The 20377-nt window shown below is 40.4% G+C and overlaps 2 protein-coding genes across 4 annotated transcripts in view; one reads left to right on the top strand and one right to left on the bottom strand.

Moving 5' to 3' along the window:
- The window catches only part of anxa6 (annexin A6), a 30102-nt gene extending 22474 nt beyond the window's left edge, over nt 1-7628 (bottom strand). Inside the window, exons 1-8 of the mRNA XM_015055797.1 lie at nt 7584-7628; nt 6618-6665; nt 3495-3579; nt 3294-3388; nt 3097-3210; nt 2930-3020; nt 2764-2843; nt 2613-2669 (exon numbers count right to left, since the gene is read on the bottom strand). Coding sequence (XP_014911283.1) covers nt 2613-2669; nt 2764-2843; nt 2930-3020; nt 3097-3210; nt 3294-3388; nt 3495-3579; nt 6618-6620 — 525 coding nt within the window. The 5' untranslated portion in view covers nt 6621-6665; nt 7584-7628. The remainder of the gene's footprint in view (nt 1-2612; nt 2670-2763; nt 2844-2929; nt 3021-3096; nt 3211-3293; nt 3389-3494; nt 3580-6617; nt 6666-7583) is intronic.
- A 3015-nt stretch (nt 7629-10643) lies between these two features.
- LOC106961774 (cationic amino acid transporter 2) lies at nt 10644-19899 on the top strand. Of its 3 annotated transcripts, none has more exons than XM_015055761.1 (12): nt 10644-10978; nt 12055-13114; nt 13620-13775; nt 13862-14027; nt 15622-15758; nt 16139-16361; nt 17263-17399; nt 17495-17597; nt 17985-18118; nt 18205-18371; nt 18711-18819; nt 18926-19899. In XM_015055761.1, the coding sequence occupies exons 2-12, from the start codon at nt 12745-12747 to the stop codon at nt 19054-19056; spliced, it is 1833 nt and encodes a 610-aa protein (XP_014911247.1). In that variant the 5' UTR covers nt 10644-10978; nt 12055-12744; the 3' UTR covers nt 19057-19899. The 3 variants fall into 3 exon arrangements, with proteins under 3 accessions (XP_014911247.1, XP_014911249.1, XP_014911246.1); XM_015055763.1 differs by having other exon boundaries at nt 12737-13114; XM_015055760.1 differs by lacking the exon at nt 10644-10978 and having other exon boundaries at nt 11816-13114.
- Nucleotides 19900-20377: the final 478 nt, after the last annotated feature.

Genomic DNA, 20377 nt, shown 5'->3' on the forward strand with positions numbered 1-20377 from the left:
AGATAGATAGATCTATCTATCTAGCATAGAGCATAGATAGATAGATAGATAGATAGATAGATAGATAGATAGATAGATAGATAGATAGATAGATAGATATATAGGTTAGTGACTTGCGGTGAGGTTCATACCTGGTGAGGCACCGACTTAATTATAATCGGATTTACAAATCTAGACCCCCTGCATGTTATTGTTTACTTGAGGAAATTTTGCTCATGCGTACAATGCTGGAGGGCAAAAAGACTATTCTTTAACATGTGATGCTTAGCCGCCGCCGCAGAATAATTCCGTTATCTCAATCAAACTTAGACATGTAGATATTATTAATTTCGTGCTGTGCTTAACAGCAAAGGGAGAAACTGGTAAAGTACAACTCGAAATCACGTCTTTCTCGCTCTCTGCATCAGCGCAGCTACTGTGTGGCTAGCTCGCTGTTACCGTCTCTTACTCTGCAGTTGTGGAGTCACAATGTCTGGGTTCATGAGCGCCCCCTGCCATAAGGCAGGAGAACTGCTTGCCTCACCTCGAATCTGTTCTCTGCCGTTTATGATCGCTCCTCAGCACACGAAACACGTTACACACACAGTTAGTGACAATAAAAACACAGTACATTAAGTACATAAGCTAAATTATGGAAAATCAGTTCATACATTAAATGTTTTAACCATTTTATTGGCGACGTACAGGCAGGATGAACATGCTCTCATAGAATGGCAACCGGTGCAGTTAGCGAGAGGTTGCGCAATCCCAGGTGAGGCTCGGCTCACTGCTGCCTCACCGGCTTCGCTTCCAAGCATTTGAATGAGAAAATGCGAAAATTCAGCGATTTTGGAGGAAAAAAACTCATCAGATTTGGTTAAATTAAATGAAAAATAGGTACTTTATAGTACAAACCACAGGGGGAAAATATCTTTATAAATGGTTTTAGTATTATATATTATTTTTCCATGATGACCTCACCTGCCTCCCCTGACCGCACGTCACTGACACTCACCCATAGAATCTGAAAAAACGACGCAATATTTAGCGGTTAATTCAACCCTACGACAGTCATGGACAACAATGTTCACGGGTTTCAGATTTAACAGGTGAGGAAAAAGTTTTAATTTAAAGAAAACACTGAGAAAGTGAGCAGTGAGTCAGTTATACTAGCCTAACTGTTTGTTAGCCTGCTATTGACTTTGATAACATTAACATGTGCTGCGCAGTTCGGTGTGTTTTGGTTCCGTTAGCACTAACAACCCGCTGTTTAAATCAGTTAATCAACCACCGCGGTGTTCAGGCGAAAACTTATTAATAATCACAATATAGACATCAAGCCTGACAACATAATGTAACAGTCTGGATGTTCTGTTTTGGTGCTTTTGCTACTTTTTTGTGTGGGAAATGTTTGATTTTGGTGTTGATTCATCAGATCGGTAATCTCCGCTCTATCTGCTCTTTGAGCTGTTGTCTGTCCGTTTCCATGGCAACGGGTCCGCGTGTTGGGTCAAGCACAGAGCAAGAAAAAGCAGAATACAGCATTAGTGGTTTTATCTAACTTTGTTCTTCACCGCAGCCGCTGCAATTCCTATAAATTAAACTAGCGACAAAAACTGAACCAATTCCCTCTGTTCGTAAAACGTGGCGATATTTATAACAGTCACCAAACTACGGCTCCTGCAGCATATTTAGAATAAAACGATTTATCAATATAAGAGAAATTTGCCATTTCTTGCAACTTGACAGAACTAACAGAAACCAAACTGTTTATAGGTTTGTTTCAGGGAGAATTTATGCCGCAAACATCAATTTTCTCAGCTTTGTTTTAATAGATATCTGATAATAAATGATGGCGCTACTAATATTTTTGCGACAGATTTCTGCTCGTCCTGCATTGCAGTAGAATGGTTTTCTGGACATAACTCAGAGCATCACATGGCGACTAATAGGCACCATAATTAACTATACTACATTAATAAATGATATTTAATCCTCAGTGTGACATGAAGCTCATTTTGAAACAATGCAAGTTTAAAATATTTTTGCAACAAGTAAATCATCAAGTAAATTAAGTCCAATGTTTATATATATATATATATATATATATATATATATGCGCTGCCACCCCTGAAAAAATCATTACCCCCCTCTTGCCACCCCATAGATATTTTTCTAGATCCGCCCCTGCCTGAGACCGACTCATCGAACCCAGGTTAAGAACCACTGGTCTATAATCAGGTCGTCTGCAGGTCATTTAGCACCACGTTCTCCACCAACATGCTGTGCGCAAACGGAGAAGGGTGACCATCGTCCGGCCACGCCCCGGCCCAGTTGCGGAAGGCTCTCCTCGCTGACCGGAGTCAGACTGTTTTGTTGATATTCACTTTAGCTCAGCTCCATCTAGTGGATGCATAACGTAACTCCAGCCTCTACTGTAGCGTCTCTTCTATGTGCCTTATAATGCGGTGCACCTTATATATGAAAAAAGTTTTAAAATAGGCCATTCATTGAAGGTGCGCCTTATAATCCGGTGAGCCTTATAGTGTGGAAAATACGGTAAATTAAAAGTATTTGAATTAACTGAAAGCCTGAATAACCTAAACCTGCATCGTCTGCATAATTATTCTCACTTGTGCGTCCTGCTGCACCAGGTCTGCGTCCACCACTCCCGATTCATCTCTGGTCCCCTGAAAACATGACATCAAATTAACTCACTGCTGATCATATGGGCTGTAAAGACATTAATGCAACGTCCGCGTCGGGTCTCTTTGCTCAACAAACCTGAAGCAGAACAACCAGCATCTTCTTAAAGTGACCCGACGTGTCCGCAATAACATCCTCCTCTATGTCCCTCCCATAGGCTTGAGATAATACAAAATGAAATACTGGCAAATGAAAAAAATAAATAAAATAATCTCTTAAAATCCAAATGTCCTTCACGTCTTACCGTCCTTGTAGGCCGCCACCATGTCTTGCATCTGTTTGTTATTTCTGGATACCAGGACTTCTATCAGGCATCTCTCGTTTGTTCCGGCTCCCTGAAGGAAAGCGCGAGGGTGAACGTGGAGCAAGAGCTCCTTCGAATAATTACCAGAAGGAGAGTAAATGGCATACTTTGACTGCATCATGGATTTCCTTAGCGTCATGGTACGGAGGGGTTCTCATCAGACACACGATGAGACGCTCAAATTTTCCAGTGAGCTCATATTTCAGATCTTCAATCAGATCCTGAGGAGACAAAAAGGATGTTGCAGGTTGAGAAAAGCGTTTGGGACTGGAACATAAAAGTCCTGTGTGAATCTTTTGTGCACCTGCCCAAAGCTGCATTTGTACGCTGAGATGACTTCTTGCCTCTGTGCGTTACTCCGAGATGTGATCAGGTCCAAGATCGTTTCCTTGTCACTGCCTGAAGAGCACAAAGCAGCTTTTTTTAGTTTACTCGCCGAGCTAGGACAGAGTAAAGATAACGTATATCATCCTGATCATGAGTTACAGAGGAATGAGGAACTCACCAATGCCTTTCATGGCATTGTACAGAGTCTCAGCATCAACGCTGGGATCAAAGTCCGGAGCATCAGATATTGTACCTCTGAACACCTGTTTGAAAAATAAAACAAAACCGAGATATTTTTATTGAAGTAAGAGAAAAAAAGAGTCACGTTAAGGATGCTGAACGTCTACGATGCATCATGTTATGTCATTGTGTGATCGCCCCATTTCTGTATACTTTATGTTAGTTTTTTTATTATTATTTTTGAGTTGAACGGTTTTTAACCGATACATATCATTGAGCTAAATCCCAGTGAGAGCTACAAGATGTATGAAAAACAACACCATTGAGAATTGGTTCTTCTTCCTTCTTCCACTGAAAAAAAGCCATTCCCACCACAGCATGATGTTTCATTATGGGCCTGGTGCCTTCACGGTAGCGTGCATTTCTAATTTTTACACCACATGTAGCACGTTGGATGTTGGCCAGAAAGATGAATTTTGGTCTCATCTGGTTGCAACATCTTCCACACGGCTTGTAGCAAACTGCAAATGGGACTTCTTCCACACTTCCATGGATGCCAAATTTGTGGAGCGCATTACAAATAGTTGTCATGCCGACATATTCTTCCACCTGAGCTGTCGATCTGTGGAGCCTCTCAGGAGTCAGCGGGATCCTCTTGGTTTTTCATACTCCATCTCTCTCCCATTGAATACTGAAGCCCTCCGCAACCCGGTAATGGTTAAGTTGGTATAGTCATGGATGAACTGAGCAATGCTCTGATAGAACCAAAATGAAATATTGTTTGATAATTTGCTTTAAGCCTCGTCTCTGACCTGCCTGATGTGTTCCTGTTTGTTCTCTATTTTTATCTAACAAACCTCTGAAGCTTTCACAGATCAGCTGCATTTACATTTAGATTAAATTAGAAACAAGTCAACGCACTTCTGAGTAAAGGGTCTTTATACACTGCTCAAAAAAATAAAGGGAACACTCAAATAACACATCCTAGATCTGAATGAATGAAATATTCTCATTGAATACTTTGTTCTGTACAAAGTTGAATGTGCTGACAACAAAATCACACAAAAATCATCAATGGAAATCAAATTTATTAACCAATGGAGGCCTGGATTTGGAGCCACACACAAAATTAAAGTGAAATGTTCCCTTTATTTTTTTGAGCAGTATATTAATGCACAACCCAATTTTCTGATACAAATGTACTTTAAATAGTATTGTCAAAACTTTAACCCTTTTCATCTGACTTCACAACTGTGCACTTGTTTGTGGACCTCATAAAATCCCAAATTCAATTTACTGAAGTTGTGGTTAACCCTTGACAAACTATGGAAAAGGTCAAGGAAAATGAAAACTTTTCAAGGCTCTACCGACATACAGTGATGTCAAGAAAGTATGCCCCTTTACATTTTTTTAGAATTTTAAATTACACAAAAAATATAATATGTGAATCTTAGAATGATAAACTCAGAGTGACTAGACACCAGTACAAAACTACAACAATTAGCCACTCAGACCTCAGCTTGAGGAGAAATAAATCCTGTGTTTAGCAGGAGCCACCCAGTCATGTGCAAAGCAATGCTAAAGTATGTGTCTACATGCAGCAGGTGTCAGGTTTCGCACAGACCACCTGTCTTTACAAGGGTCTGAAATACAATACAACGACGGACACACCTACTGTACATCTAACTCTGCTCCCTCTTGACCCGGAGCCCTTCACATTGTCCACAGATGGCTGTGAGAAAATAGGTTGATTTACTCCAAGTTCTTACTGCAGCTGCAGTTGAGGAGATTGCTGCAGCATTACGACATGCAGCGAGAATGTACTCCCCTCTGCCGCCTGCACATGCTCAAATGCTGTGCAACCATCGCTCTGCGCGACAGCTGAACAGCTTCAACCACATAGCAACAAGGTCCCAAATATCTGGCCTTAGCAACAAGCTTTTATCTAAACAATTATATTAATGAGAGCAAATGTGGATTGAATGCTGTCTTCTCGCTCCTAGTGTAGCTTGTTTTTTTTTTTTTTTTTAATTATTATTTCTTCTGAAATGACCAAAATTCTGCAGATTTTGAAAGTTTGCGCACCATCAGAAAAGTCAGAGCACCGACTTTGGAATCGTCTCGTCTGCTGTGTCTGAGATGCGGGACGAGGTGGCAGTGACACCCTACACTGCCGGCTTTATGATGGGGAGGGCTCATACGGTGCCAGGTGACAGTGGCCGTCCTCACTTCATTCAGTGGTACACAAAAACCGAGCATGTCAAGCAGACACAAAGATCTCCTCCACAGTTTCATGTGGAATTGATAATGGCAATATCAATCACAAAACTTGAAGCGTTTCATTGGTATTTTTATGAGATAGATCAGCGTAAAGCAGGACACAGCTGTGACCCGTAAAGAAAATGTTAGCAACATTTGTATTCAGCCTCCTTTACTAAGATAGAAGCAGCCAACTCTGAAGGAGTTGCGGAGATCCACAGCTGAGGTGAGAGAATCTGTCAGCAGTAGAGCTTTTAATCGTGCACCCCAATCAGCCCTAATGGCAATGAAAAGTCCTATCTGAAGTTTGCAAGAAGGGTAAAACTGCTCCAGTCAGACGAGACCAAAACTTTCTGGCTTACTTGACAGACGTTGTATGTGAGGGGAAAACTAGATCTCAACATCACCCTGAACACATCATCCCCGTAGTGAGTGCTGTGGAGACGAGAGTTTCATCACTGGAGCAGCAAAGAAGGTCAGAGCAAGGAGAGAATTACTAGAGGACTATACTACTAGAGGAAAGTCTGTCACAGGCAGCAAATGACTTGACGCTGTCGCAGAGACTCCAAACGACTCTGAACATACAACCGAAAGCAACAATCGAACAATTAAATCAATGTACGTTCAACTATTAAAATGGCCCAGTCAACGTCCACACTTGAAGCCAAGTGAAATCATTTTTGAAATGGTTGTTCACAGGCTCCCTCATTCCAGTGTGACTAAGTTGTAGTGATTTGGTCCTCACAAAAATCAGTGTCTCGATGTGCAAATCTGGCAGAGACCTACAAATGCACATCGCAGTTGTCAGTGAACGCCACATAAATTCGTACAAGGTGTGATGAGAACAGTTTTGTCTACTCACCATGTCTGTATTTGGTCTCCTGTCTCGCTGCTGCTCAAAAATGTTTTTCTAGAGAGAGGGAGAGAGAGAGGAAGAGAGAGAGGAAATAATGCTGACTTAAAAGCACCATCAGTGTCATTTTGAATTGGACAGTAGCCCTTGAATATGCAAGTCATTATGATGCAAAGACATATCAAAACGTCCCTTTTAGTGTCAGGCCTGTTTTGCACTTCTTGTATTTACATCCAGGATCAAAAGATGAACAGGTAAAGAAGTGTCTGCAGCTGAACTGATTCACTGCCTGAGAACTACATTAAATAAACCTGCAGGGAAAATGACTTGCCACACTCTGCACTCTGCCATGCATCAACTTTCAAAAGGATCCGTTCAAAAATGTCATGGAGACTAAAGTTTCAACGTTCTTAATGCAAATGACAGAAACTAATGAGTTTGTATGTAAGCAAAATACAATGCAAACAGTATGCCTGACATGAACTAAAATTGTTTGTAAATAAAAGAAATGAAACACACTCTCCTGGTTTTAAATGCTCAGTGTTTGCGGCAGGACAGCTGTGGCGCTTTCCCAAAAATAGCAGGAGGCGTTTAACTTAATATCACAATCAGTGTCTGAAGGGGGACTGGGGCTCTATAAATAAAGGGCCACACCCTTCTCTGTACCTCACACAGCAGAAAAAAAAAACCTTCAGCTGTCTGGTTTGGTGAAATAATTTAAACTTTTCCATTTTACTTATTTAGTTTTCTTTATATCCAATTCTCTAGAAGTGCCTTCATCTTTGCAGCAAGGCTCTCTCTCTCTCTCTCTCTCTCTCTCTCTCTCTCTCTCACGTACACACGCACGCATATATGCACAAATTAAGCATCAGCAAACTTCTCCTGTGAATTCTGACGCAGCAAACCTCGCGTTAAACCAAGCTGGCAGAGATCTGACGCAATATAAAGGCTCCAAGTAGGACACAAGGGGCTTACCTTGGCTGTGCAGGAGTAGTCGGTGCTGGAGTACGGTGGTCCTGCTGCCTCCTATAGCAAAGAGCCGCTGTGTCTCCCGCCCCTCCTCTGCGGCCAGGCCTGTCAGATTCGGGCATGCCCCGTTACGTGTCCTCTGACGCAGCGACTGCGGCGCACTCCATGCGCTGCAAGTAAACCGTGCAGTTTTGTGCATAATAGCGCAACTTTGTTTGTCAATGCAATTACTTGACAACAACCAAACAGAAACCAAACTGATTAGTTGTGCACATTTTTTTTTTAAATTAATTATTTTTATTTTATTTTATTTTTTGTGATTTTACGCACGCATCCAGATGAATGGAAAGTGAGTCTCGTCCACGGTTTCTTTTATGACTTAAAGAGGCCGGACAAGTGCTTAAAAAAAAAAAAAAAAAAAAAAAAAAACCCGCAAGACTGACACGTTTCCACGGCGACTTTGATGGTTTGAAGTTTGCGTGGGAGCTTTGCAGTTTGGTTATCACACGGTGCAGCTGTAAGAGCTGGCCTGCTCTATTTCTGTCGCGTCAGGAGTCCATTCCAGTAAGCGGGGGAGAGACGCCAGCAGAGCTGAAGGGGGGGTTGGGCAAAAGAGAACCACAGACAATGTCCGGACACTTTAGTGTCCAAAATGTAACCAGATTTGGTTCTTCCCTAAAATCCGAAAACACACCAAACCATTTTATATACGGTGTTAGTAATATTTTTGTGATTTAGTTGAATCCCTCTTGTGTGTGTGTGTGTGTGTGTGTCCTGAACTTACATCATGCAGACTTTAACTTCACTCAGAAGAGATGATGTGAAACAAGAGGTGACTCAAAATGGCATCAGCATGAATCAGTTGGTTTTATTCTGCTGCTGCTGCTGCTGCTAAAAGTAAATGTGATCTTTATCTAACCACTATTATAGTGTACCTGTAAGCTACTCAACACTGGTGGAAAAGAGAAGCATACTACCTTCTCCTCCTCGTTTTTAATATGTGGCTGTGTCTGCCTGTCTGCCTGGGACAAAGTAGCGAAAATGAAAGCAGAGACCAGGCTGGTTTGACAAATCAGGTGCTTTCCTCTCAACTGGTACACTTTAGCTGTTTTCAATCACACCCTTTCAAACTGTGTCTCTTTCTCAAGTCAAGGGACAATTAGGTTGCTCTGAAAGTGCACAGAGGAAGACTTCATTTGTACTTTAGATCATTTATCAAGTGATTGCTTTGCACTTTGCTTGAGTAATTCATATGTGAAGCTTCTGTTCCTCAGAGAGGTTAGTGATTTCGAGATTATAAGTGATGATCTTAGTGTCAGTTAACCATCAACCTCTGACAAATGTCAATGATTATTACTTAGCAAACAGTGCTGAGAAATGAATCAGCAACAAATCTTATGAATAAAGAATAAATCAAACATTTCTGTGGCAAGCTCGTATTCAGAACCGCTTCAGTGGATGTTTGTCTACACAACCGACTGAGGGTTGGTAAATTTGATGTAGTCACTAATTAATTTATACATCTGCTACTTTCTGCCTCCTTGAAGCATAATAAACAGGAAACAGTCATTAGCTAAATTTCTGCTCTGAGTATTTTTGCACAAAACCGCAGTTGATGTACTCGACAGCTATTCTACTACCAAGCCTCTCCAGATTCAGTGAAAGGTGGACTAAAGGTAGACTCACATGTTTGTTTATATTGGAATTGGACACACCTTCAAGACCTACATCAGTTTCAGCCATTAGTAAAGAAACATTTCTCATAGAAAACAAACTTGAGCAAAATTTACAGGAAACAGAATCACTAATAAAAGTGGCCCCAAAATTGATCCAGGCGGAGCTCCGCATTCTCACGTAGCGCCAGCAGATGTCAGTGCAGAGACCTCAAGTCATTTGTCAATAATGGAGGAGATAAAGTCATTTGTTATTTATTTATTGCAATTCTTAACCTTACCATTTATCGGGTATTTACACTTTTATCAGCCAACTGAAGCACAACCATTTTGTTCACTTTCCTTTTGACTTTGCATTGACGTTCATATGACGTCTTCCATTTTTACCCTCCACAATTACTCAGTTTTTAAACAAATTAATCTATTCTCTTTTCACTTTGTCTTTGAACAGCCACTTTCATCCTAGTGACTCATTTACTTCACATTCTGATTAGATCACTGAACCTACAGTGGTTTACAAACATTTTCTGTGAGTCCCCTCTAATGCTGCAGCAGACATGTGGTTTCGGTACAGCGACGATTAATATCACAACACAGCATAGGTGTATTAAGAATGATTTTTTTTTTTTTTTAAAAAGAGTAAAAATATATTTTTTCGGCTTAATTCTTTTCTTACTGTAAATCGGCAAAGTCAAAAGCTTTAAACAGGAGCTGAGCGTGAAAGTGAAAACAAATAATGTCTTCACAATATTTACTGGGTGTAATAAGATTGGCCCCTTATTGCTATTGACAGCTCAAGTGGGCGTTAAATATCCAGCATTATCAGGGAATTAACAGAAATGTATGTAGCCAGTGAACATGAATCATTATTCAATCTATTTCCCCGGCCTTGTAGACTTGAAATGTAAATGTGGGGTCAGAAGTCAATGAAATAAAAAACAAAAAATGAAATGCACTCCCGATTCATGTGTCTGATTTATATCTCCTATCCCTTCTAGCAGTGCTAAAATCAACCATGTTTGGGAAAAGCTGACTGAGACAGGAGCTCTGGTGATGAAAAGCTTTAGTTGTATACTGACCTCTTCTGCTTTCAACATGCACTGCACTTTTGAAGCAGGGGAGCAAGAGCTCACTTCAGCCAGATGTGAAAAATGTTAAGAGTAATTTAATGACGCTCTGAAATCGTATTTGTAATTCAGATTAAAGACAAGCAGATTTCTTGAGTAACCGTAAAAGTTTCATTTCGGCCTAGTACCCTTTTTTTTTTGTTTGTTTGTTTGTTTTTTTTTGCTTTGTTGCACATGTTTAAGCTTTGATTTCATATTATAATAAACACTGAGAGCGAGCAGTTAATGGAGATTAAATCCCCGATGTTTGGCGAAAGTCCTCGCTCCAGTACAAATGAACACCTTCTTAAAGAAAACCCATGAAAACACACCAGATGAATACATGGACACTCGATCATTAGGGGTTATTCTGATAAGTATTTACAGTCTACAGTTCTCAGTCGGCCTCCGTGCAATAATGAGCACATTATGACCCAAACTGGTCGGGAGTGAGAAAGGCTACTTTGTGAGTAACTCCATTGAGTAGGAGGGTCATGCAGGCCAGTCCTGTATATATGGCAGCAATGTTTCCCTCACCCGAGTCACCAGCACGGATATTTGTGTTGTCTTTGTCGCGCCAGCACAGACCACTGGTTGGCCCCTCGTAGGACCGGAGATAAAGGTAAACAGCTTGCGTGTCTGCAAAAGAAAATCAGATTTAAAACCTCGGCATCAACATGAATGAGCGTGTCCTACTGACGAACCGTCTCTGATAAGATTTGCTTTTAACGCATAAGAAGGAGCCATAAATTTTGCATTAGTGAACATTAGCTGAGGATCAACAGGGTCGTGATTAGCCGCGTGATCATAAAGCTGCAGATCACGTGTGTGGACGCTGTTATTTAGTTAAGCATTACCCCTTGTCTCTCTGGAAATGGTATCTCAGCTGGAGAGAGCCGGCCCGAGCGCGGATTCGGTCACAGGTACTTTGACCGTCCGTGCCGGCCGCCTTCCTGCTCGCCCGCTTTCTGCGTGTTGAAGTGAATGCCAGGAGGGATTAGGTGATCTCAAATCCCATGATGGGAGATGAGAAGGTAAATGCTACCTCTCAGAGAGCAGCTCCGTGGCCCGCCGCATACATGAGCCATGAAAGCTGCTTTGTCCTCCACTAAAAGAAAAGAAAAAACAAAAAAACTTTGAGGGGCTGAAAGCCTGGTACGCTCAGTTTCTTTAGGTTGCTGATGAAAGTCCGGATCTTGAGAGGCAGGGAGCAAACAACATGTTCAGGAGATACGATGCAGGTCTTGCAAACCTAATCAAAGACAGGCAAATGCTGGGAATCTGCCGTCCCCTTTGCAGGTTTCTTGTTCTTTTCCAAGGAGACAAAGTCTTACAGATATGTGGACCTTGAAGTATCGAATTATCTGGAAGGCAATATCATCAGAAGTTTATCAAAGTTACGAATCTCAACAACAGCACAACTGCTAATATCCACCAGGAAATGGGGGGAAAGTGTCACCCGTTTCTGCTTCTCTTCCTACGAGTAAAGTCGTTATTCTCTGTCCTTAAGCTCTGATTCTGACATATTCCTGATCTAACATGTTTATCAGATTTCTGCTTACTTTTCAAACACTTTAACACTCAAGTTATTTTTTTTTACTCCAAGACTAACAAAAATTAAATGAAAAGGCATGCATTCAACCTCTTTTGACCTCTGTTTGCCTTTGATTCCTTGTTTTTTTTCTCATTTGTTTTCAGAATTGACTGATTAGGACCTGAAACGGGGACCTGAACAGCTACACTCTCTCTGACGTGATAACTGCCTGAGTGGACTGAGACCACTTTGTAAGACCACTGCATTTTATTTATTTATTTATTTTTAGAAAAGCTACTCAACGAAGTAAAGCACATATAATCAATGACTGATAAAAGGGCAATCGGTAATCAGGGCGTAGTTTTCTGTCCTGTGGACTGCAAAGGAAATTCCAGGCATCAGCACTATCATATCTTGGGGAGATAAAGGAGGTCACATATAAAATAAATATATAGTTTTAAGGGGATGACGGATCCTCTCAACACACCTGTGAGGCAGAGACCTACAAAGACGTGAGTGTTCAGTTTTCTACGTCTCACTCTCTGACGTGTTCTGTTGTGGAGTTCTCGGGAAACTGGACTTTTTACTTGCTCTTTTTCTGTAGATTCATCCCACATTTTTCCAGTGAAAAAGGAACACCATACTCTGAAACCAGTGATGTTTCTTGATAGGGAGAGCTGACCTGGCAATCATTTACTGACACATCCCCTGGTCTGCCCTTCCTGTCCTTCTCCTCTCCCCTCGATCTTTCACAAATTTGCTCTGCCCGTCTCCACAACATCAACCTGCTCTCTCCCGCCTGTGGGCTCTTGCATAATCCCCTCACTCTTCTGATCCGAACCCCAGGCAGAAGCATGCCGTGTGGTGCGGTCAAGTCCTTTCTGGTGAGTCTTTCTCGCAGGAAGCCCATCGAGCCCGATGGGGAAGAGTCCACCTTTAACCGATGCCTGACCACCCTGGACCTGATCGCCCTGGGCGTGGGCAGCACCCTGGGAGCCGGTGTCTATGTGCTCTCCGGAGAGGTGGCCAGAGACACCGCAGGACCCAGCATTGTCATCTCCTTCTTCATCGCTGCCTTGGCGTCTATATTTGCCGGACTTTGCTACGCGGAGTTTGGATCCAGGGTCCCCAAAACGGGCTCGGCTTACCTTTACAGCTATGTGACGGTTGGTGAGCTGCTGGCTTTTATCACCGGCTGGAATCTGCTGCTCTCCTATGTCATAGGCAAGTATCACATTCTTTACTGAAAGGTTAGTTTTTTTTTAAAGTAAAAATAACTTTATAAAAGTTAATTTAGAAGATCAAATGTTCTTTTTATATTCATTTGTCCAAAATTAATGTTGGTTCATCTTTTTACCTGTGCTGGTAGGATATATTTATGTTATTTGCTGACTCTTCACCTGTTAATTTCCATCAATGCTTAGCCTTTTAATTTCAAAAACAGATTATCATCATTTTGACGTACTCTCTAAGGACGCTTAAATGAACCTATAAAAGATAAAGGAAGGTTCTCTGTGATGTTTTTCTTCGATCTTTTACTCCTGGAAAGCAAATTCTCATAAGCTTATCTTGCAGGAAAATATATATATTTATTTTTCCCCACTTGATTAAGCAGAAGTGCTTTAATGATCACCGCAAAAAGGAAATGTTTCCATTCAAATTTTCTGTTTATGACAGCACTAAAATGGTGACTAAGAATTACAATTTTATGGCCCTCTTTTCTGCTCAGGAACATCAAGCGTTGCTCTGGCGTGGAGCGGGACGTTCGATGACCTGATTGGGGGGGTCATATCCAGGTACTTCGAGAAAAATGCAGCCATGGACCTTCCTGGACTGGCGCCTTACCCAGATGTCTTTGCAGCTGGACTCATCTTGCTGCTCTCGGGTACAAATTGATGCGTCCTCGATTAACGCAAGAAAGCTGCACGTCAGTTTGAGCGCATCAAAAAATAAAATCTGCTTTACGTGAAGGCATACTGGCGTTTGGGGTGAAAGAGTCAACGACCATCAACAAGATCTTCACGGCGATCAACATCTTAGTGCTGCTGTTTGTGATCATCTCTGGCTTTATCAAAGGGAACCTCGCCAACTGGCAGATCAGCAAAGAGGATCTGATAAACGCCACAGCACAGTTCAAGTAAGAGCGAAACCCAACTTGTGTTTTATTTTTTTTATTTTTTTACTGACTAAATCCTGGGTCAGTTGGGTGCAATCATCATTTTTCTTTAACTTTACACTTTAGGGTTGAGCCATGGGTTCTGGGTTATGTTTCAACCCGAGTGACTTATGTCTGAAGCCACAAAAGATGTAGTTTTTGAGGTTAAAAAGAATAATCTATAATCTGGATTACTGAACAAGTAATATTGTGATTAAAACTGATTATTTTACACTTGTGCTCAACAAATTAAGACAACAAAACACAAGCTTGGAGTTAAAGTTGCTCACTTATCCATACCTAACCAGTTTGTCCTTGCTTGTATCAATTTCATATATGTAAACAAGATGTTTAAAAACTCAGTACCTTAACTGAGGTGTTTACATTTTGATGAACTATAAGGACAAATTTCTCAAATGATTGATGACTGATAGACCGGTTGTCCAATCAATTATCATTTTATAGTTGTGACCCCTTATCGAACAAAAACAACTCCAACCGCAAACTGGCATCAGCATTTATTCATATGACAATATTTTTTTACACTGGACTATGAATACAGAAAATAACTCTAAGTCGTCGGCTGCCAAAGAAGGATACAAAATGTCCAGCTTGGCAGGTAAAAGGTTAGATTACGCCTGGTTAGAACGAAGATTTCACCACTTCATACCTGGACAGGTTGGGCAAAAGACATCAAAACTGCATAAGAGCTAAAGGGATAGCAACCAGCAATGTTCAATAATAATCCTAATAAGTCTCTGTGCATATTGATTTTATGTGCAATTATTTGGACAAAGTGGGAATGTTAAATATTATGTTTGAGTTAATTACTTAAGATGCTGAAAGGCTAATGTTCTCTTCATTAAACAAACATGACTTCATTAAAATTATTCTAAAGTATAATTTGCCATGTCAACATTTCTTACATCCTTCTGTGGAATCTGATGAGGTTGGTGTGTAGTTTAAAGTGGCTGCCTCTAGTTTTTACTCTTATGCAACAAACTGGTTCAACTTTTCACCCGATATTTGGTCCAAGCCGCACAACTTCTTTCCAAATACCCATCAGTTTTTGTTTATATATGTAGGACTGTGCAAAATTTCAAAACACCAACATTTTTCTCAAAGCCAATATTTTCATAAGCTCTTGATGAATAGCTTATGAAAGCTATTCATAAATTTTATTTCACCAGTTTAGTTTTGGACTATTCCACTCATTTTTTCTGTCCTGTAATATTCGCTGACCATGACAACATAAAGTTTGTGCTTAGAAAAATTGGGGGAAAAAAATATATAGGCCTACACAAATCTTATCTAAAGCAGTCTCTTTGCTAAACTGTGTTTACAATTCTGAGTTGAAGAACCAAAATGTAAAAGAAAGAAGGAAAGGAAGAAAGAGAGAAAGAAAGAAAGACAAGGACAAACAAAACAAATGACTGTCTGAAATAGTCAAGTCCTGGACTGAAAATGGGTTGAAAATAACCGCAGTGAACAGTAAACCAATTGTAAAGAAATGAGTGACAGATTCCTATTTATCTGACTGTCAGTGAACATAAAATCCTGCCCCGTCTTCTTGCAGCAACCTGAGCGACACCCTCAACGTAACGAGCAAATACGGAGCCGGGGGATTTTTTCCTTATGGATTCAGCGGCACATTGGCAGGAGCTGCAACGTGTTTCTATGCCTTCGTCGGATTTGACTGCATCGCTACGACAGGTAAAAGGAGCGTTCTTCCTCTTGTGACCATCGGAACATTTGATAACTAAGATACGAGTAAAATACAGACAATTATATTTTTAACGCAATCAAACAAAGCATTGCGTCTACCATCAGCACCGCTGATGCCTTTTGAATGATATCGTAAAGTTGTACAAACAAGGCAATAGAGTGTATGAGCAAAACAATTTTCTGAAACTGTGATAAGACACTTTAGTAGGCCTGCATGATCATATAATACACTTACAACCTATTAAGCTATAAAGCCCTTTAAATTGCACTGCAGTTACCTGCTTGGTTTACATAAGATAACTCCCAGAAAGGATCTGCAGCAGTGGAGCTTCTGTATCTATCAAAGATGGCTTCTCTTCCTTTTTCAGGCGAGGAGGTGAAAAACCCTCAGAAATCTGTCCCTGTGGGCATTGTGGCTTCTCTCCTGATATGCTTCCTGGCCTACTTCGCGGTGTCTGCCGCCCTCACCTTGATGATGCCCTACTACATGCTCAACGAGAAGAGCCCTCTGCCAGTGGCCTTCGAATACGTTGGCTGGGGACCCGCCAAATACGCCGTGGCCGTGGGATCGTTGTGTGCCCTGTCCACCAGGTCTGGATCCTCACAGAACAACACAGTTGCGGCCATGTCTTGTCAGTAACAAAGCTAGAGAGCGTCCATGGATTACGCAGTAAAAATAAATAAATAAATAAATAAAATAAATTCTGATTGGTCGAGCCTTGCCCTGCAAAATTTTTAATTAAACGTGACCATTGGACGTGCATTTGACTTGCCTCAGTAGCCCCGACTCTGCCCTGAAGACGACATCCAGCTGAGTTCAGCACGTTGAAAAAAACTTGTGGAGTTTTCACTTTTTTGTGTGATTAGTGACCAAGTTAACTACAGTACGCAAGAGGAGCTGATAATAATGTGTTTCTCACCCGTTTTATACAGTCAAACACTGAAGGACAAAATCCAAAACAGTTAAGTACTGTGTCTGCTCCAATGTGATAAAAAATAAAAAATAAAAACAATAATCATCATCATCAGTGCAAATAATTCCTGCAAGTTTCAGGATGTTTCATGTGTACATGAACTTGGAGTTGGTGTCAGACTTAGGGGGACATTCTCAGACCGAGTAATTTGATTTCCAAAGTCAGGCTGAATGCATTATTTGTTTTAAGTAATCCAGGCATAAATATTATGTATTCATGAGGCTGAAAAAAAAAAATCAAGACCCAGGTTTGTGTTAACAATCAATTCAAACGTTATGTTTTTTGGGACAACCATTGACAGAAGATGCTAAAAGAAACGGTAGAAACGTAGTGAGAGCTGAAACAATGGCCACCGCTCATATCAGTTTGCTCAGGGGTCAAGAAAAAGAATGCTAACCGAGTAACTTTTATTTAAATCAAGTGAAATCAATGGGAACAATCAGTCTTTCTGTCTGTGAGGCCCAAACAGCCATAATGGTGGTGTTGTTTGACCCCGATTGCACTTTTTGTTTCTGCAGCCTGCTGGGCTCCATGTTCCCGATGCCTCGGGTTCTCTTCGCCATGGCAAGAGATGGCCTGCTTTTCCAGCCTTTGACCAAAGTCACTGCCAAGGGCAGTCCCGCCATAGCCACCATATCGTCCGGAGTCGTGGCAGGTACAGAAATTCAGGCTGTTTGAAAAAGTCTGCACTGGCGTTTGTGACTTGAACTCAAAGTGACATTATGCATCTCTTTACTTTTGTATATTCAGCCATTATGAGTCTCCTGTTTGACCTGAAAGCCCTGGTGGAAATTATGTCCATTGGTACTCTGTTCGCCTACACACTTGTGGCAATATGCATCCTGATACTGAGGTACGTTTTTCTTTTTCTGAATGTTTGATCCCAAATCGAGTTGATTCTGCTTCTGCTTTAAAAACAATCATAAAAGGCTGCAAGTAGTCATAAATTATATGTATATTTGGAAAAAAGGTGGTGTGACACCATGTGTGTTAATTAGTTTGAGCATCTTATATTGGTGACTAGCATGTTTAGCAAAGTATTATTAAAAAAAAAAATACTGTTTCTGTGTGCTTTCTTTAGAAAACGCAGATCATAACCCTAATTCAGAGATTTCGAAAAGTTAGTTTAGATTAAGTAAATAATCTGATTCATATCTCTCTGCTTCTTAAACTCATAAATCTCAGTTCCTAAAATCAAAATGAAAACTCACAGCACACGTGTCCTTTTTGTGTGCGTAAGGTACCAGGCTGCCCCATCTGAAGACACAGACCTGCAGGTCAAAGAACCAAACCCCAAGTTTCGGTTCCTGAAGCCTCCCTCGTCTCCCAACTCTGTCACAGCACGAAGAGTCACAATCCTAACTATAAGTTCTGGTAAGAGATGCCAGAGTTTTTCGTAGAAACAACGTTCCCTCTCCGGTTCATGGTGTGATCGTTGCTCTTTATTTGTCTCTGTGCAGTTGTGTGTGTGGTTGCACTGTGCGTCATCTTGACCCAGGCCATAGACGCTCTGGTAAACGTAGAGGCATGGAGCGTGGTGCTCGTTTGCATCTTCTCCTTCCTCCTGCTTCTCATCTCAATCTTCATCTGGATCCAACCACAGAATCCCACAAAGGCAACTTTCATGGTAAGGTCAGCTAAAGTCACGTTGGTATGGTATGGTTGCAGCTGCTTTCATCACACTGGCTCAAAGTTAGTGACCGGAAGGTTTTCTTTTATTCGTATAGCTCAGTCTGTTGGACCTACTTTATTAATGAAGAGTGAACCAGAATTTCTCCACATCAGTCAAAAAGACTCATGGCCAGCTCCAGCAAACATTTTGATTTTCTGTTTCAAACAAAAGAAATGAGAAAAAATGTGAACTCTCTTATAATCTTATAAAGGCCCGTGCCTAAATTAAAGTTCACTTTGTAAAGAACATCATTTAAAAAAAAAAAAACTCTTCTAACTCAGATTTTCATCTTAGGTGCCATTTCTGCCAGCTCTACCTGTAGTGAGCACGCTCATCAACGTCTACCTGATGGTGCAGTTGGGTTCAGCCACATGGCTGCGATACGCTATCTGGATGTTAGTGGGTAAGATTTAGTCACTTTTCTGTAGCTTCAGCCATTTAGAAACTTTATCATCATCATCATCATTTATGATCTTGAACAACACTCCCCCTCCTCCTCCCCTCTGCAGGGTTAGTTATCTATTTTGCCTACGGAGTCCGCAACAGTGTTCAGAGGAAGCGACTCAGGACCCACCGGACCAACGTCGAAACAGTCAGCAGCAAAACAGACACGCACGTAATTAGAGAGGAGAAGTTTTGAGCCCCAAAGGGGGGTGAAGACAAGATACACTGAGATGTTACATAGAGTAACTACGTAAGAACTGTGTAACTAAATCCTTCTACATGCATCAATTAGTATCTACTTTTGTGGGTTTTATTGACCAAAAGTGCCAGTAAGCAGGTTTTGCAGAACATTTGGAAAGAAATGTCCAAATAGGGGGAGCATTTTTTTGTTGTTTTTTTTTCCTTATCTGAAACTGAGTTGCATCTTCCCAGTCAGATATGTGTGCTGTGTAACACATCACTGCATAATCAGCATGTTTAGGTTCAGAGAAATTTATTGTACTTCCTAAAAGGCCTCGGAGGGAAACAAATATTTTAAAGTAAAATAAATTATTTAACATATTTGTGTATTTGTGTTGCCTCTCACGCTGTGGTTATGAAATGAAAAAGGCTAATAAACAAAATGATCCTTATTTTGTAACATTTTGATACATTAAATTGAAGAATATTGTATTTACCTCTAAAATTGTTGCCATTTTGTTATAGTGATAATGATTTTAAGCTGCATGTTTTGTCTTTCTTTTTGTTTTTTTGTTTTTTGCTTTTTGGCACAAGCAGATGTGCTTTAAACAAAATGCTATTTTGTGTAACATCATATTTGGTTTGTCCTTTTTTGTTGTTTAAACATAACTCTGCTAAAAATTGCATTGTGTTTTTACATGTAAATATGAACATTTTGCATATTTGCTCAAATTCTGTAAATGTATTCCTTAATTTAAAAAGGAAAAGGAAAAAAAAAACACAACAACATTTAATTGTAACCTGGAGTTACTTTTGTCGCAGGTTGACTGAAAGTGAAATAAAATGATAAATATCACCACCATTTTCTCAGAAATGTCTGTTTAGCCACAGGAAACGGAGAACAAACAAAGACCATATGTGATTTAAAAATCATTTTAAAATGTTGCTAATATGGAGTAAGATGTTTTTTTAAACCATTGTCTGGAAGGCTGTTTGTGGGGGTAAAGAAGGGCAATCAGATGACTCAAGTGTGGATTTGATGAGGTTGAATTTACTAAAAAATGACAAAAAATCGTTTGATATTAACAAATTACTGGCTATTGAAGTTCAAACTAACGTTTTAATCTTTCGATTTAACTCTGACGTTAAGCTGTGTTGAACTCAAAAGCGATTTTTAAACAAAATGCATCGGGGTGACATCATAAAACTCTGTTTGAAACCACATTTTATGTAATATCAATAATAAATACAGTATATAATTAATCCAATGATTAAACGTCCAAAAAACATATTTTTGAATAACATATAATGTTATAAGAAGTGAACTTTACAATTAA

The sequence above is a fragment of the Poecilia latipinna genome, unplaced genomic scaffold, assembly GCF_001443285.1.
Source record: "Poecilia latipinna isolate Pla-1442-1.1 unplaced genomic scaffold, P_latipinna-1.0 Scaffold1335, whole genome shotgun sequence".
Lineage (NCBI taxonomy): Eukaryota > Metazoa > Chordata > Actinopteri > Cyprinodontiformes > Poeciliidae > Poecilia > Poecilia latipinna.

Bases quoted from the DNA above. Each gene is read 5' to 3' on its own strand.
- LOC106961774 (XM_015055761.1), top strand. From the start codon at position 12,745: ATGCCGTGTGGTGCGGTCAAGTCCTTTCTGGTGAGTCTTTCTCGCAGG. The intron at 14,028-15,621 runs GTAAGAGCGAAA...GTCTTCTTGCAG, and splicing joins AACGCCACAGCACAGTTCAA to CAACCTGAGCGACACCCTCA. The intron at 15,759-16,138 runs GTAAAAGGAGCG...TTCCTTTTTCAG, and splicing joins TGACTGCATCGCTACGACAG to GCGAGGAGGTGAAAAACCCT.